General features: G+C 42.6%; 1 protein-coding gene across 1 annotated transcript; it reads left to right on the top strand.

The window, feature by feature from the left end:
* Window positions 1-472: 472 nt before the first annotated feature.
* Panx3 (pannexin 3) lies at window positions 473-16350 on the top strand. Its single transcript, XM_052756986.1, has 4 exons — window positions 473-6074; window positions 8042-8184; window positions 10633-10847; window positions 12451-16350. Exons 1-4 carry the CDS (start codon window positions 5894-5896, stop codon window positions 13088-13090), a joined length of 1179 nt encoding a protein of 392 aa, XP_052612946.1. The 5' UTR covers window positions 473-5893; the 3' UTR covers window positions 13091-16350.
* The last annotated feature ends 1962 nt before the right edge of the window (window positions 16351-18312 follow it).

Genomic DNA, 18312 nt, shown 5'->3' with positions numbered 1-18312 from the left:
GTGAAACTTGTATGCAACAGCAGAAAACTAGTAACATAATAAGCCACACAAGTGAAACTACACATTCTGAACAGCCACACATTCACTAAAGAAATTATATCCATCGATAAAACTTACACACAAAGAAAACTCCAAGACATGATGTGTTCAACTGTAAGTTTTTCCAACTACTTACTGGGAAAAAATGGTACTAATATTGTATACTCTTACCAAATATAGTTTAAAAAAAAAACTTGCTAATTCTTTTAGTGTGGTCAGCATAAGCAGACAATTTTACAATGCAAAATTAAATTCATCTCTTAATTGCTTAAACATAATATTAAAAAACTTAAGGAAATTATATTAAACTGAAACTAATAAAAATCAAGTTGAGGAAATACTAGAGGCAAGTGACATTTATTTCACAAATGTAAGAATAATTTAAGATTCAAACACCAACCAACATATCCCATGATAATAACAGATATAAAGAGAAAAATCTTATGATTTTTCTTATCCAGGAAAATCTTATCCAGGAAAAGTATTTTTTTAAACTCAACATCTATTCTTTATAAACATACTTAGCAAACTAGCAAGAAATAAAAGTTCTTTAATGTGAAAAATGTAATCTACCACAAAATCAATAAAACCAAAGAAAGAGATCTACAGTGAGCATCTTATATAAATAGTAAAAACATTGAAAACTTTCCCCCAAGACTAAGAATAAGATAAAAATGCACTTTTATTCAGTGTTGTGCTGGAGGCCCTGAACAATCAAATTAATGCAACTGAGTAAATAAAGGTATAAAGACTAGAAAAGAGAAAGGCACAATTTTTTTTCATAGATGTGTGGTGATTTGAATGAAAATGGCCTCCATAGGCTTTTAGGGAGTGGCACTATTAGAAGGTGTGGCCTTGTTAGAGTAAGTGTGGCCTTGTTGGAGGAATTGTGTCACTGTGGGGTGAGCTTTAAGGTTTCAAATGCTTAAGCCAGGTCCAGCGTCTCCCTCTCTCTCTCTTTCTTCTGACTACGGATCTGAATGTAGAACTCTCAGCTCCTTCTCTAGCTCCATGTCTGCCTGCATGCTTCCATGCTTTCTGCCATGATGGCAGTGGACTAAACCTCTGAACTGTAAGCCAGCCCCAATGTTTTCCTTTGTTTAGTCATGGTCATGGTGTCTCTTCATAGCAATAGAAACCCTAACTAGGACAATATAGTTGCTGTATTGATAGAAAATGAATCTACCAGCAAATTATATAATCAATAAGTGAACATAAAGGCTGCTGGATATAAACTTTATATAGAAAAAAATCAATTGTATTTCCATATATTAGCAACAAGTAGGTAAATGCATTTTTTTAATTCAATTAGCAAAGGAATCAAGAATACCAAACACAGAAATTGAACAAGAGATATGTAAGTTCTTTCCACTAAAAAATTAAAAAAATGGGGCTGGAGAGATGCCTCAGTGATTAAGGGCACACACTGCTTTTACAGAGGACCTGACTTCAATTCCCAATACCCACATCAAGAACCCACAAATGCCTGTAACTTCAGCTCCAGGGGATCCAATGCCCTCTTGTGGCCTCCATGGGCACCTGCACTCACACATGCACATATCCATATACAGACACACATTATCAAAAAAGTAAAAAAAATAAGTCTAAAAAGAGACTAAAAAGTGCAATAAACAGAAATTTCTAATACATAAGCAAATGGAGACTATTTTTTACAAATTAAGTTATAGATTTAAAAAACCTGATCAAAAGTTCTGGCTGGATTTCCTTACTGAAATTCAAAATTTGATTGTAAAATTCAAATAGAAGTACAGAAGAGCAATATTATCCACAATAATCTTGAACAAGACTGGAAATATTACATGATAGTATCAAGACCTGTTATAAAGCCTTCATAGTTAAGATACTATAGAATTGGTACAAAAATAGGCAAGTGGAGCCTAGTCATCGGATTGACAGTAACAACAATACATTGCCTGGGATAGGTGGGCTTTCCAATAAACTGGGTGAATCAATTGGATACACATGTGAAAAATAACATACCTTGACCTCTATTCTATCTCTATTTTTTTTAAAAAATTCTAGATGGACTCCAGGCACAAAGAGAAATATGAAGCAAAAATATATTAGAGAACACTTAAATTTTTTTTTCTTATTGGAATAACTGATGGTTTCCTGCATAGGACACATAAAGCACTTTCTGTTTGTTTTTTAAAGATGTAGCTTGGTGTTCTTGTGGGACTCCTAACAGTGGGAGTGGGGACTGTCTCTGATTCTTTTGCCTGCTCTTGGGACCCTCACCTCCTACTATGTTGCCTCATCCAGCCTTGATATGGGAGGTTTGTGCCTAGTCTTATTGTGTTCAGTTGATGTACCTGGGAGGCCTGCTCTTTTCTGAAGGGAGGAGAAGTGGATCTGGGGGAGAGGGAAGGTGGGGGAACTGGGAGGAGTGGAGGGAGGTGAAACTGCTGTCAGGATGTATTGTATGGGAGAAGAATAAATTTTTAAAAAAATAAAATTTAATTTAAAGAAAGAGAAACAAAAATCCACGGATTGTAGTAGAATGAGAATTTCAAGACATCAGAAAACACCATGAAGAAAATGAAAATGCTACCCGTGGACAGCAAGAGGATATTAAATAAAACGTATTTCTCAAAATAGTCTCGGAATATTAAGGAAAGGGTAGGAAAACCAACTGAAAAGCAAGCAGAAGTCTTCCACACACTTCATAAAAGACTGGCATCCAAGTGACCAAAACAGCCAATTAGTCATCAGAGAAATTTCAAGTTAAAAACCACAATGTGTTACTTTGATACACATTCTAAAATGTCTTAAAACTTTTAATTGGAAATAAAAATACTGGCAAAGAGGTGTGCCTCTTAGGACTCTCAAAAGCTGTTTGTGAAAGTATAAACAACCACCTGGAAAAATATAAAGGTGACCATATGCATGGCACTGTGACCAGCAATCCTCTTCTGAGCATGTATCCAACATAAATAGACACATATGCCCACTATAAGATACAAATTACAAGGTTCACAGAAACATTATTTTAGTAGCCAGAACCTGGAAGCCCAAATGACTATCAGTGTGTATAGCACAAGTATGTATATGTTTCTATAATAAAATGGAATGGATATCTGATTCACATAACAACATGGATGAATCTCAAAAGTATTTTGAACCGTGAATCCAAATATCAAGAAATTAATATAATTTCATGAATATAGAGCACAAAAACAAGCAACAAACTGGGTAATTTTCATATACATAGGAGTCATGTTTGGCAGCAAATAAATGTCTTTTCCCACTAAGCCATCTCACACTACAAAATAAGAACTGCTGTTTCCTTTTGTGGGGTGGAGAAGAGGATGGAGGTTCCAAAGAGTAGTTGGACCCAGGGCCTCACAAATGCTAGGCAACTGAGCTATACTCCTGAGCTATATCCCTGGCCCTCCATCTTTAAGGTGTTAAAATTGCAAAACTAATCTATGCTACTAGAAGTTAGGGTAGCAACTACCTTTGGGGAAGTGAGAACTGTTAGAAGGAACAGTAACACTTCACAGTGTCTGTGGAGAGGACTCAAATGTTCTGCTTCCTGATCAGAGGAAGCATTACCAAACTGCACGTGTGGGCATGTTATACTATGTATGTATAGTATACTTCAAAAAGACAAATATTTTTGAGAATCAAAAGACTATATAGGCATAACAACCTACCATAAACATTGACAAAATTGGATGTAATTTAAAGTTGCAGAAATGAGACTCCAGAAAGGGTAATGGAGGGCAGAAAAAAAGCATTCCTTTTGTGGTCCAGATACCTAAATCATTAGTATGCACGAGGCAACTCTAAATTAGGGTGGGCCTCTAGCCAGTGAGATGAGGGAAAGGCTGGCCCAGCCTAAACATCTGTGGCCACAGAATAAAAGTATTTATAGAGACCCATATACTACATACATCTAAAAAACGAAAAAGTATCAACCAAGCTAACAAAATTGTTGTATATGTTCTACCTGACTAGCTTCACACACACACACACACACACACACACACACACACACACACACACACACACACACACACACACGCTTTTTTAAAGGATCAATTTAGAACCATTGCGCTATCCCAGGTCTCTATTCCAATACAGCCAAGTCCCACACTAAACGTGGGAGCTCACAATTGCATGTGTGGACATGTCAGGGCTTTTAAACTCCAATCATACTAGGTAGCTGTTCCTTAGACCTTGAGTGTACACCCACACAGTCGTCATCCCTTCAGAAGGTGTACCTGAGCCTGAGAAAGGGGCCCACACCGGCCCTGGAAGCAGACCAAGGCCCATGGGTAAGGAGTTGCAAAGCCGAGGATGCTGTAAAGTAGTTTGAAGAGCACACAGGTTCTGCATAGCACAGAATGGGCACATCCCATCAACCCACGTACTCTTTGTCCCCCAGGAATAACAGAGCCAAGGAAGGCCAAAAGGAGGCCAGTTAAGGGCCTTCATTTCCAAGTTTAAGGGCAGTGCTATAGACAAGACTGTCTTGTTCTCCAACCCAACCACATGATGCCAACTTGACCTGATACTTGAGTACTAGTCCACTTTCTGTCAGCGTGAAAAAGTACCGGATATAATCAACTTAAAGGGAAGAAAGGTGGAGATGGGGGTCGAGATCATCACACCCGAGGCCTCCTCGTTACAAAGGGAAAACACGAAGGGAGGATATGTTTATTTAGTTCATGGTTCCAGAATCTGTAGTCACTTGGCTCTGTAGTGTTGGGCCTGTGGTGGACAGTGACTCATGGCAGAAGTACACAGGGAAAAAAGAAGCTGTTTATTTCATGGTGGCCAAGAAGCAAGTGTAAGACAAAGTGCCTGAGGGTTCCAATATCCCCATCAAGGACATGCCCCAGTGGCCTAGGTCCAACCTTTCAATTGCCCCACCTCGTCCCCAGAGTGTCACAGGCTGGCAGCCAAGCCTTTAACACCTGGGCCCTGTGGACACTTACCAAAATGTAGGCGTTCCCTTTGCTTAAAAAGCTAGCGAGCACGTTCTCATATACACATCCAAGCCCCGTGGTTTCTCACAGGCTGAATCTTGAGAGAAGAGAAAACTTAGACAAAGCGACTTGCCTGAAATCATGCAGTTGAAACATACACACTGTTGGGTCCTTTCCTTCCAAAGGTCAAAGATCGTGCTCTTCCCACTACTCCACACTGTCAGGCCTCCCCCTGCTTCCTAGAGAAAGGGCAAGCTCGATGGAACTGAAAACTGTAAATAACACTCCCGAAAGAAGACCAGAGTGGGGGAAGGCAAGCTAACATCAAATGCAGGGCAGTTTCTGGGAAGGAGTCTGGACCTAAGGCGACACTCATCACCGGGACAAAGTCCGCTCTATAGGGGTAACTATCCTCGCTGAATCCTGGGGGCGCCATTCCCACCCCAAACCACAAAATGAGAGCCCTCAACACGTTTAAGCAATCTCCACCCAAATTCCACACCAATTACATGGGGGGCTGAGCCCACGGCCCCTCCTTCTCTCGACCACTCTGCTGAAAATACTGTATTAATCAGAGGGCAGAATAAAGCCACAGGGCTTCGTCCTCTGGGACACAACCCAGGCAAGCAGCCCGGCACCAGGCACACGAGAAGCCTGACCCTCCTCCAAAGAGGACCCACCGAGGCTGCGCCTCCCTCTAATTGCCTGAGTGTCTGGCTCAGAGCCTGGACAGTTGTGTAGAGAACCGTCTGCCTGGTCCTAGCACGGGGTATGTGAGGCTGGGGCTGCGGCACTGTCGGCTACAGACTAACTCCGGGAAGCGGTCTCCACTTCACCCCCACTGTCCCTGGATTGCTAAGGGTGGCAGCCTCCCCTGTACCCCCGAGCTCGGCAGCATCATGTCACTCGCCCACACTGCGGCAGAGTATATGCTCTCTGATGCCCTGCTACCCGACCGCAGGGGCTCTCGCCTCAAGGGACTGCGGCTGGAACTGCCCCTGGACAAGATGCTCAAGTTTGTTACGGTGGGCTTCCCCTTGCTGCTGATGTCTCTGGCCTTTGCCCAGGAGTTCTCATCAGGTAAGAGACCTGACTTCATTCCACCCTGCACCCGGCAGAAAGTGAGAGCCAGCTCCTGACTTAAGAAGGTTTCATGGCTTTGGGCTGGACGGGATTCCCAAGAGGCAGGTCATGAGTGAGTCGAGGGCACTCGCAAAGCAGAAGCCTCAAAAAGTTACAAGAGTCAACTTGGAAATCGTACAATAAAAAATAATAGTGCAGAAAGGGGGGGTGGATGGAGTAAGGGGAGGGTGGGGAATATGAAGGAGAGAATACACTCAACATAATATATATATATATATATATATATATATAATATACTCAACATACTATATATATATATATATATATCAAACTAAGAAACTAAATAAAATTTTAAAATAACAGTTAGTTGTCACTTTAGCAGTCATACATTTTAAGTCAAATCAATGATAAAACTATCAGTTTGGTTTCTATATAGCTATGAGAGGTTGGGACTCTGTCATCTTTTCAGAACTTGAAGCCCCTCCCCCTTAGCCCACTTTGAACAAGCTCTTTTTTCTCCGGAGTCCTCTTCTCACCCATCCCCACTTGCAAAGTTGATACAGCCTTGTTTGGAGGTGCTCAACAAACCCCTGCTTCTTCTCCATGACCCTAGCCGTAAACAGACACTAACACACGCCTGTTTGCAATGTTGTAGGCACTGGGTTAACTCGGAAAGCCTGCTGTTCCCTCTACTGAGGTCACCTGGGCCCTTGCTTCCTTTTCTGTCTCTGCCCATTAGCCTACTGCATTTCCTGACGAGGTGTTCCATCTCTCTCTGTTCTTCACCTGCAAGAATGGGAACAGGATTGGTTCGCAGCTCCGCCACTTTCTGATAAGAAACAGGAAAGCTAGGTCCTCTCTTCCAAGCCTGTTTTCCTTTCCATGTAGGAATCCAGGCAATAGTCATTCGCTTTGTACAAAGCAAAAGAGCCATCTTCTATTCTGGGTATGGTGCACACACCTGTAATCCCAGCATTTTGGAGCCTGAGGCAGGAGGATGACAAGTCTGCAGTCAGCCTGAGACACACAGTGAGACTCGGTCTTAAAACTAAACAATGCCAACAAGATGGCTCAGCAGGCCGGGCGGTGGTGGCGCACGCCTTTAATCCCAGCACTCGGGAGGCAGAGCCAGGTGGATCTCTGTGAGTTCAAGGCCAGCCTGGGCTACAGAGTGAGTTCCAGGCACAAAGCTACACAGAGAAACCCTGTCCCGAAAAAAAAAAAAAGATGGCTCAGCAGGTAAAGGCACTTCCTGCCAAGTTTGCCAACCTGAGCTCAGCCCCAGGACACACACGATGGAGCTATGAAACTATGGTGGAATGACAGAAGCAGTTTCTACAAGTTGCCTTCTAGCCCCATGAGTATGGTACAGCCCATGCACACACATGATACACATATAATAATTTCGAAAGTATTTTTAAGACGATGTCATCTCTCTGCTGAGTGGTAGTAGCATAGCCTTTAATCCCAGCATTCAAGGAAGCAGAGGCAGGCGGACCTATCCTAGTTCAAGGCCAGCCTGGTCTCCAAAGTGAGTTCCAGGACAGTCAGAACTAAAAGAGAAAACCTGTCTCAAAAAAAAAAAAAGGGATGTCATCTTTCTTAAATGGAAATGTCACTATCAAATGCCATGCCTTCTGATGGCAAACTGCTGAGTTCAAGGAGTCTCTGGTGGCTTCCTGTGTGGGAGCCAGGGGGGAACTTGAGAGTAAAGGCCCATCAGACCTAAAAGACCAAGTCAGTGCATTGGTAGCATGGGCCAAACTGTGTGTGCTGTTCCGTCATGACCTGTCTTCCCATGACCCAGCAGTACAGGGCCCAGGAAGCTGTGACTCAGGAAGAACGCAAGGCCTGCCAGCCACAGAAGTTACCAAGTAATAAGGATGTCCCCTCACCCAGGAAACTCTCGAACGATTTCCATCCCTCTGCTGCAAGGCCGACTCAACGCTCTGCTCCTTTTGCAGGGTCTCCCATCAGCTGCTTCTCTCCCAGCAACTTCAGTGTCAGACAGGCGGCCTATGTGGACAGCTCCTGCTGGGACTCACTGGCTCACCATAAGCAGGACGAGGCTGGCCAGTACAAGGTGAAGTCTCTCTGGCCTCACAAGGTAAAAGAGACAAAGGCCCTATCAGGATGGCTTCCCGGCTTGGGAGTCGGGGGTAGACTGAACCACCATACTGAACCACCCACTGAACTCCACCCTTGCCCACCACGCTCCCTGCCACCTCACTCTGTCCTCGCCCGTTCATTTTGGCAGCTGACTTTCATAGTCCAGGAGTTCTTCAAATGCCTGTCGGTGTCTGGTTGCCAGCTTTCTTCTGACTGGGAGTTTTGTGCCTGTGAGTGAGGCTTGTTGACAAGCAGTTTGAGGTGAAGGGCATCCCTCTGGTATACTTCACTGGAAAGAAACTCAAGTATCAGTATCTAGTCCTATCCCAGGATTGTCTGTTATCTCTGAGAAGAGTCATTCGGTCCTTAACTTGAGGACAGGGCTAGGGTACAGCTAGAATCAAGTCTGACTGCTGGTCCTCAGGGAACCCGGCCACGGGCCCTACCATTTAGTACTCATTCAGCCATGGGTCCCACCATTTAGTATTTCATTCTTCACCCACCTCAGGATAGTTCTGCCCACAGTAGACTCACGTATAGAGTGGCTTAGTCTCTCCAGAAACAAAACTCCGAGCCTTCCATCGGGAATGGGAAAGGGTGGTTGCTTGGATACTGTACATTACAGAAAAATCCACAGGTTTGCATCTCACACGGACTTTTCAGTATCCTGGTTCAAACTAACTTATTTATACTCTTGCTTTTCAGTTTCACCCATCTCCCTAATTTCCGAGTCTTTCTGGTTCTGAGTTGCAAATCGTTTGTTTTTGTCTGGACTCCCTGCTTTCCCCCCACACCATGTCTTGTATCAGGCAGCTGACCCCCAGCTTTCAATATTTTGCTGCTTTTGTCTCCTCCTCTCCTGCTCACTTTGTGCTGAGATTTCTTCTTTGCTCTTTCTTGTCATCCTAGAAGGCAAAATCAAAGACTTAGTGGAGAAAGTCCACAGAGCCTCTGTCACCGGCCGGTCTGCAGACCAAGACAGTGACAACAAGTCCACAGACTGGGAGGTCAAAATGCCTGAGCATCAGTGTCACCAGGGTTATTTGGCTCCACCCCATTGCTAAGAACACACTCCTTAGAAATGAAGGCCTCATTTTCAGGGGGTGTTATTTCTTGAATAGGAGTAAAATGGTTATAATTTCACTGGAGGCCCCAGTTTACCTATTCTAGTCTTTCTTGTAGTTTTGAAAACATGCAGAGACAGACAGACAGACAGACAGGCGCGCGCGCGCGCGCGCGCGCACACACACACACACACACACACACACACACACACACACACACATCAGATGTACTCTCCATCTTTTCCTCTAAACTTGCCACTAGAAAGACAAAGCAACCTGGAAGAAGTTGCAGGTCAAGGGGTCATCAGGAGAATAAGCTCCTAAGCCTTCCATCCTGGCTCCAGATCTTCACTCTTCCACCTGACAAGTGTGTGTGGCTGTGCAGATGCATGACTTGGCCATAATGCAGCGTTCCCTGCTATAAAATAGACACTGGAATAGCACCCCACGGATAGCATACTTGTGAAAACCAAGTGAAATAATGCATCCTGTGTACTTAGCAACAAATGTAGATTCACAAATCCTTCGTAAGTAGAGAGTGTGCCGTGAATATAAAAGATGGGTCTGCCTCTGTTGGATGCATAAGTATAAAGAAAACTCAAGGGAAGGCCCTGTGCACCCTGCCAGGCTCACCATAACGAAGAGCAATCTAAACAATGGAAACATAAGGGGTCAGCAGGTTGGCTCCTCTGAGGGCTGCGAGAGATAGATCTTCTAACTCTTCTGTTTGGCTCACAGACACATCACCCTGGGTATTCTCCATGCATGCCTATCTTCATATGACAGGGTGGAGCATCTTTAAAAACACCAGTGTACCTGAGAAGACATGATCTACACATTCCTAAAGGTCCATTCCACTATCTGCATGCCTGAAATGACCCCCATAGAATTCCAAGAGAGTGTCTGGCAGCGTCATTCAACATTGTTGAGGATCCAGAGACTAGAAAAGACCAGCATAGGGCAGGCTACATAGAAGAAACAACATTTTCTCTCCCCTGGGATGTCAGGGCCACTGTTGATCAGAATCTCAGGCTAGATATTCAGTCTGTATTGTTGAGGCAGAAAAAGCAGATCTCTCTCTACCAGACACTTTCTATCCTTTATCCCTCTGCTGCTTCCATTCTTTCTCTTCTCCTTGGAGCCCCAGACAGATCATAGGTCAGAAAACCCATAGACCATGGACCTAGGTAACACAGATCTATGATGCCCCTTCTCTACCAGCCTCACTATATTATTCCACGTGGGCAGAGAGCTTTGGGTAGTCAACTATATACACTCTCTTCCCTTCTAAAGTGGGAACAGGAGAGCAGTGAAGCCCCCACTTAGATCTCATTCAAGGCCCAGCAGCCCGGGCTCCCTCCTCAGCCTTCTGCTCTTTGCAGGCTCTCCCCTACTCTCTACTGGCCCTGGCTGTGGCCATGTATCTGCCAGTGCTGCTGTGGCAATATGCAGCTGTGCCCGCCCTCAGCTCTGACCTGCTGTTCATCATCAGTGAACTTGACAAGTCCTACAACCGCTCCATCCGCCTGGTGCAGCACATGTTGAAGATCCGGCAGAAGAGCTCCGACCCCCACGTCTTCTGGGATGAGCTAGAGAAGTGAGTTGCCTGCTCCAGGTTTTTCTAAAGGACTCTGTAGAGCATTAAATTGATACCCATGCAGAATCATCTTCATATTTTCTCTATGCCATCCTTCTCAAGAGAGCAAAGTACTCAGTTCATCCCTTCATTCTTGGAGGGGATGAACCTTCTTCTCATTCCTGTAGAGAGAAGACGACTCTGCCTCTAGTTTACAGATGAACACACTGAGCCACAGGAATTAATAGTTCTAAAATATTTGTTTACTATTGCCTTGCTCAGAAACCTCAGTTAACTCCCCCTATGCTTAGCAAAAATGTTAGAAGTCTCAAATATCTATCCAAGGCCTCATGCACAATGTCAACTACTTTTCAAACTTCTAGTTACAATTTGAGCATTCCTGACCTCCAAATTGCCCAGTGCTCAAAAATCCAGTTTTTTAAAGATATCATTGGTAAAGTCTTTCAAGTATTCCAAAATAAAGATATAAACCCCACCAAAATCTGAAACACTCCCAGACCCCAAGGATTTAGCATATGGGATATTTAACCTAGCCTAGACAACAAAAATCTTCTGTTTTGCCTAAGTACTTTCCTCCTTATCCTTGAGCAAATCATTGATGGAATTAATCATTCATCTATCTGAGTACCAGACTTCTTAGATTGTGTGTGTGTGTGTGTGTGTGTGTGTGTGCATGTGTATGCTGATGTTGTTCAGGACAGGGGACAAAGGAAATGAAGCTATACTTACCATTGTGGGGTTAAGAGTCTATTGAAGGAAAGCAGGCAGCAAGTAGGCAAAGTACACACATAAAATATGTCTTCGTAGATGACAAACAGTATGAACGAGGAAAAAGTAACAGGGGAAGGGAGCAAGAAATCTCAGAGAAAAGGTTGGTGCAGTTTTTAAATGGGTCTGGCATAGCCAGTGGGCACCGCTGAAAGGTGAGTTTACCTAAGATTTGTGATCGATCAATGTTGATGTATTAATTTGTATAAAATGAATGAACTGACCTCAAAATCAAACTCAGAACACAGAATTCCATTATTTACATTCCCAATCATAAGCTTATTGCTTTGTAAATCCTACTTCGGCTTTGAGCTTCAGTTAACCTTGCTGGGCAGAAACTCACTTGGACTGTGACCATTCATGGTTTGTTGATCGTCCCTGGATTTAAGACACTGTATTTAATGTTTGAAGAACTGAGGAGTACTCACACACCTCCTCTGGGTGAATAACTGTGGTTATGATTAGAGAGGGAATACAGATTTTCACGGATACTAAAAATGTCATGTTTGGGGCTGGAGAGATGGATCAGCAGTTTCAAGTTCTGGCTGCTCTTATGGAAGACTAGAGTTAGACTCTTAGCACTCACATGGCTGCTCACAACATCTGTAACTCTAGTCCCAGGGGCTCCAATGCCTCCTTCTGGCTTCTGCAGGCGATGTGTGCATGTAGTGCACCAACAGACATTGCAGGCTAACCACCCATGCATGTAAAATAAAAATAGAGTTTAAAAATTAATGTCATGTTATATACACAGACCAACTAGTCTCCCCCGTGACTTTTGGGTTTGCTTCTGAATGATGCTTCCTAACAGTGCCTTCTTTCTTCCCTTGCCCAGGGCCCGGAAAGAACGGTACTTTGAATTCCCCTTGCTAGAGCGGTATCTGGCGTGCAAGCAGCGCTCCCATTCGCTAGTGGCCACCTACCTCCTGAGGAACTCCCTCTTACTCCTCTTCACCTCAGCCACTTACTTATACCTTGGCCACTTCCATTTAGATGTCTTATTCCAAGAAGAATTCAGCTGCTCCATCAAGACAGGGCTACTCCATGATGAGACCCATGTGCCAGATCTGATCACATGCAGGCTGACTTCCCTGTCTGTTTTCCAGATTGTAAGTCTGTCCAGTGCAACAGTATACACCGTACTGGTTCCAGTGATAATCTACAACCTTACACGACTGTGTCGGTGGGACAAACGACTCCTCTCCATCTATGAGATGCTCCCAGCTTTTGATCTCCTCAGCAGAAAGATGCTGGGATGCCCCATTAATGACCTCAATGTGATCCTTCTTTTCCTCCGAGCTAATATCTCTGAGCTCATCTCTTTTAGCTGGCTGAGTGTCTTATGTGTGTTGAAGGACACAACCACCCAAAAACACAACATTGACACAGTAGTCGATTTTATGACTTTATTGGCCGGGTTAGAACCCTCAAAACCTAAACATCTCACCCAACAGGTATGTGATGAACACCCATAGTTAAGAAAGAAACCATGGAGAGATAAGTTTTGTCTAAAGTAACTCTCCTTCTTCACAAGCTGTACAGAGTAAAAGACCAAAAAATAAATAAATAAAGATGTGATGATGATGATGATGATGATGATGATATCCACTTAAAATCGATAAGATTGGATTAGGCTGAATATCCTGTATTTTTAAGAAGATAGAATCAATGCATGAAAATTCAATGTGAAGTCTAGAAAAGAGTCAAAGATCTGAAAAATTAGGTCTAGAGCATTCTGAGGACAGTGACACTGAATGAATTGAAGTCTAGACACTGAACACAGAAAGATTCTAAAGGTCATTTATAGAGGAAAGTTCTCACAATAGCTACTCACTCTAGAAGTCATGACTGCCTCACCCCAATGAGCAGGTAGAACAATTTAGTAAGAGATTAATAAGAATATGAAACCCCTGGAAACACTTTGATTTTGCTTGTCATCTGGCTCTGTAGACATCTTCAGCCTTGCCAAGCCCTCCATGGCCAGCAAAGTGAGACAACTTAATTTGTAATCTGCTCTTGGGATGTAAGGACAGAAGAAAAGGCCATGAACAGAATCTTTAAGGATCAAATTCACTTTTTATTATATAAACTAAAGCTGCTTTTCGACAAGGGCTCAGATTATGGACTGTGAACATTTTCATAAATCTTAATAGTTCAAGGGATACTACACCTTCACTTACAGCCAACAATTGAAGGCCAGTAGATTAAGGGGCTTGCTGCCAAGCCTGATGACCTAAATTCAATCCTGGGACCCAAATGGTAGGAGAAAACCAACTCTTACAAATTAGATTCTGATCTCCACATGAAAATAAATAAATAAATAAATAAATAAATAAATAAATAAACAAACAAATAAACAAATGTTAAACATGAAAATCACATTGGTTCACTTCTGTATATTCTCCAATTCACGAGTCCATCCTTGCATCTAACTACCAAAGCTTTGCTCTGATTCCATAGGCTGTGCTTTACCCACAGTACCATGGTGTCTCTTAATGAACATTTTTTAAGCTCTATGTTATATATTTCTTGAGAGAATTTTTATACAAGCCATTTATATCCTTCTTCATATAGGTGAGTAGAAAAGCCATGTTGCTTCTGACAAATTAAGGTAAATTTACCTAAAGCAGGCCAAGATCTTATAGATGCTCACCGATGACATTCATAAAAGTTCAACTGCCCAGTGAGTACAGAAGACTTTCGTGATCTGCACGCTGCCTACTGCTCCATTCTCTGCTCTTGCTTCCCCATTAGGTAAAAAGATGGCTATGAGTAGTGGAGCAGGGAGAAAGGAGTCCGAGAAGACAGCCCAAGCGTGTTTGTACAACTTAACAAACTGCTTTAAAACTCTGCCCTCGGCTTTCAATTTTAAAACTAACAGAATGGCTGTACTATGGAACAACATAACCTTCTGAACTGACAGTCAGACGTGAGATCAGTCACGGCACTTTGAAAAGCATCAGATAGGAGAGAATCAAAACAAACAACAGCAACAACAGAAGCACGGCTGCATTTTAGTAGTTGTGTCTTCTGACTGCCAGAATGTTTCTTTGCAGTTAGACATCCTTGAAGCCACAGATAAGTAGTTCTTGCTATATCAAAAACCAAAACACCAGAGCACTTCACCACACCTGTACCTTAGCAAAGATCTCTGTCCGCAAAAGATCTCAGCTTCAATATTGCTATAATGAAGTAGTTCTGATAACACCACCTCCTCCTCCTCTTTCTTCCCTTCCTCCTTCGCCTTCACCTTCTGTCCCCACCCCTTCAACCCACCACTGCCATGGATATTTCTAGAGGATCATGGGAAGAAATACCATAAAAAGGAAATCTGACCCATCATGCTTTGGGAGGAAAAGCAAGTCACCTTACCCTATGAAGATGCTACCCACCTCTAACTTCTTAAAAATCCACAACAGAGAACCCTCTGAACTTCTGTCCATATATATACACCCTCAAACAGCCCACTTTAGTCTCTCTTTGGAAGGCTTGCTTTGCGTTGCTAAATAAACTACTGCTTAAACTCTGTGTCTCTAGACTGAATTCTTTCCTTCCACAAGACTAGAAGCTAGAAGCCAAGCCCACAACAGCTGCACACAGCTTTCACCGTAATCAGCTACTTGCAGTACCCATGCTTCTCATGACACAGTGTTTGGACACGCAGTCTTGCCTCCAGGGTGGACGTCTCTGCCCTTTGCTGTACCAACAACTACTTCTACTTTCGGGTGCCCAGGAGTAGCTCCTTCAAGAATCCTTCCTGTTTTCTCCCTCTTTCCCTAGATGGTTGCTAAGCAAAATCGACTTCAGAAATAAACATCCAGACTATATCAATATTGCAAATGTATTTGTCTTCCTTCTTGAATGAGGTTTTCTAACAGTTGTGTCATAGTAGGCACTAATCTGCTTAAGTCGGTAGAAGAAAACAAGTTTGTCAGTAGCATCCCAGACTTTGGAACGCAGAAACTCGTGTACATAGTCCAACATCAAAGGGCCTTGGCCACAGAGATGTGTGTCACACGAACTGACCAAAAAAAGCCAAACAACGTAGAAATAATTGTGCATAAGACAATATAGCCATAGCTGAAACAGTTAAAAAAGACATTTAAATTATGCCTACAGGACTGAGGAGATAGCTCACAGGGTACAGTACTCACTGCACAAGTATTGGACACTAATTTCAGATCCACACCACTCACCTGAAACGCCCAGTTGGCAGTGTACATCTATAACCCCAGCACTGGGGAGCCAAGGCAGGCAGACTTCTGGAACTCAATGGCCAGTCATTCTAACCAAAATGGTTGCAGACTCAGTGAGAAAAAAAAATGCCTTTAAAAAATGGAAAAGCAACTGAAGAAGACATTCAGAAATCAATCCCTGTCCTCCGTATGCACCTACACAGGTGAATGCACCTTCACACTCAGGTGCACACACACTCATACCACATACACACCAAAAAAAGAAAAAGCAGTGCTTTCAAAGAGGTCGTAACTCTTTAAAGGATGATAACAAATAGGCAAAAAGAAACATTCTATTCAGTATGGTCTATCTTTTGTGAAAATATCAAACACATGTACTAAAATGTTAACAGTACGTCATTCAAAGGGGCGGCATTATGGGTTTCTTGGGGGGGATGTTGTTTTTGGTTTTGGTGGTGGCAGCTTTTTGTTTGTTTGTTTTTGCATTGGTCTGATGATGGAGGTCAAAGGTTTAACATGAAGAGGATCAAGCTCAAAATAATGGGTTTCTTTTGTTTTTGTTTTTTCAAAGATTTGTTTTTCCTTTAACTTTTAGTTATGTTTAGTTTAGTTATTATGGGGGATGGGCATACACATGTGAATGAAGGGCCCATGTCAGATCCCCTAGAGCTGGTATTACAGATGTTTGTGAGTCACAAGAGGTGGATGCTGGGAGCCAAACTTGGGTCCTCTGTCATTCATTCATTCATTCATTCATTCATTCATTCATTCATGAGAGCTAGAAGTCAAACCCAGGCCCTTTCACTTACCAGACAAGTGTTCTACCACTGAGTTAGACCCTAAACCATGGATTAAAAAAAAATTTCCCCAAGTTGGACGTGGCTGTCGATGCCTGTAACCCCAGAATTTGGGAGATAGAGACAAGGAGGATCAGGAATTCAGGGTCATTGTCCCCTACATAGTGAGTTTAAAGAACCCAGTCTTTAAAGGCCAACAAATAAATAATACCTTCTTAATTTATAAAATATGAAAGAAAAGTGTCTTAATTGTAAAAGAGAAAGTCTCTAATGAAGAAGAAACAATAAACATGTTTGTTCATATTCCACTAAAGTCCATTGGCCAAAACAGCCTGCAGACTAAAACAGAAGCTAGGTGTTTCCTCCCAGTAGACATGACACATGAAGAAGATGAATAATACAAATAAAGTCAGCACAGTTAGACAGAAAATCAAGCAATTTAAAAGTAATGTTTTTACTAAGAATAAAGTCAATTTTGATTACTATGACTGTTTTCAAGTTCCAAGCTATTCCAGTACATATTTTCAAAGACAGTGTATTTTATAGCCTGTCACAATTCTGACAGCTTCCAAAACTAAATCTACAGGACTGCCTTGGGTACCTTTGTGAAGGCAAATGACACCTAGAGCTTCCAGAACTAAATCTACAGGGCTGCCTTAGGCATATTTGTGAAGGCAAATGGCACCCTGGAGCTGTACCATTAGACACAATCACATCCATCAAAAGTAGCTTATAACCTGGGCAGTTACAGGAAAATATCTACAAGCTTTTTCTCTGTGTTAAAATCCATTTTGTGGCAGGGTGGTGGTGGCACATGCCTTCAATCTCAGCGCTTGGGAAGCAGAGGCAGGCGGATCTCTGGGAGTTCGAGGCCAGCCTGGTCTACAGCGTGAGTTCCAGGACAGCCAGAGCTGCACACAGAAACCCTGTCTTGGAAAAAAAAAAAAAATCTGTTCTGTCAAAACTGCAACTGTTTTTACAGCTTTCAGAGTACCTGGGTCACTTAATGAATTCTGTTTTTATTACTAGTAAATTTTTCTTTATTAATTCAGTGAACTTATATAACATCTTTCTGAACTTTCATGTACAACCTTAAATGTCTAGATTTTGATAATTTTACAGCAATTCCCTTCTGTATCAGGATACTAATTTGGAAATCCCACCCATCTCATTACTAATATTGTTTTGAGAGGAAAAAAAACTGAACAAGCGGCTCAGTCAACTGGTTTTGTGGCACTACTAAAACAATGTAAGCCTGCTGTCCGCTCTAGGGCCATCTTGCACTTAAAGATTTGTTCATCCTTCAATTGACCTTAGTTACAAAGATTACACTATTTAAAAATAGAGGGTATGTGTATGGGAACACGCTTGGTTTCATTCAAAAACCACTGAACGCCGACTTTATGCTAACATTTTATTAAAATTGTTTGCAACTAGATCCCAAGCTTTGGGACAATCAAGGACTTTTTTTTTTTCTTCCTATCCCCGAAGTTCACAACACTTGTGCGAGTAGCAGAAACGGGAAGCTGTGTTCAGCACTAATATTCAAGTCTCCTAAAACTCAGGAAGGTCTGCTCAGAGCAACTGGGAAAAGCAGATGTTGACTCGCACCCTGAGCGACGCGAGACCGGGAAGATCGCAGAAGGGTTTTGTTTCGGGATTTTTGTTTGTTTGTTTGTTTTTGTCTTTCTTCCGCTACTTGAC

The sequence above is a fragment of the Peromyscus californicus genome, unplaced genomic scaffold (genome assembly GCF_007827085.1).
Source record: "Peromyscus californicus insignis strain IS unplaced genomic scaffold, ASM782708v3 Scaffold_11__1_contigs__length_118956290, whole genome shotgun sequence".
NCBI classification, from domain to species: Eukaryota; Metazoa; Chordata; class Mammalia; order Rodentia; family Cricetidae; genus Peromyscus; species Peromyscus californicus.
This window is presented reverse-complemented; position numbering and strand designations above follow the sequence as displayed.

What these genes read in the sequence shown, in the direction of transcription:
- Panx3 (XM_052756986.1), top strand. Translation starts at nt 5,894, where the DNA reads ATGTCACTCGCCCACACTGCGGCAGAGTATATGCTCTCTGATGCCCTG. An exon ending in TGCCCAGGAGTTCTCATCAG is followed by an intron (nt 6,075 to 8,041) that starts GTAAGAGACCTG and finishes CTCCTTTTGCAG; the next exon opens with GGTCTCCCATCAGCTGCTTC. An exon ending in TTCTGGGATGAGCTAGAGAA is followed by an intron (nt 10,848 to 12,450) that starts GTGAGTTGCCTG and finishes TCCCTTGCCCAG; the next exon opens with GGCCCGGAAAGAACGGTACT.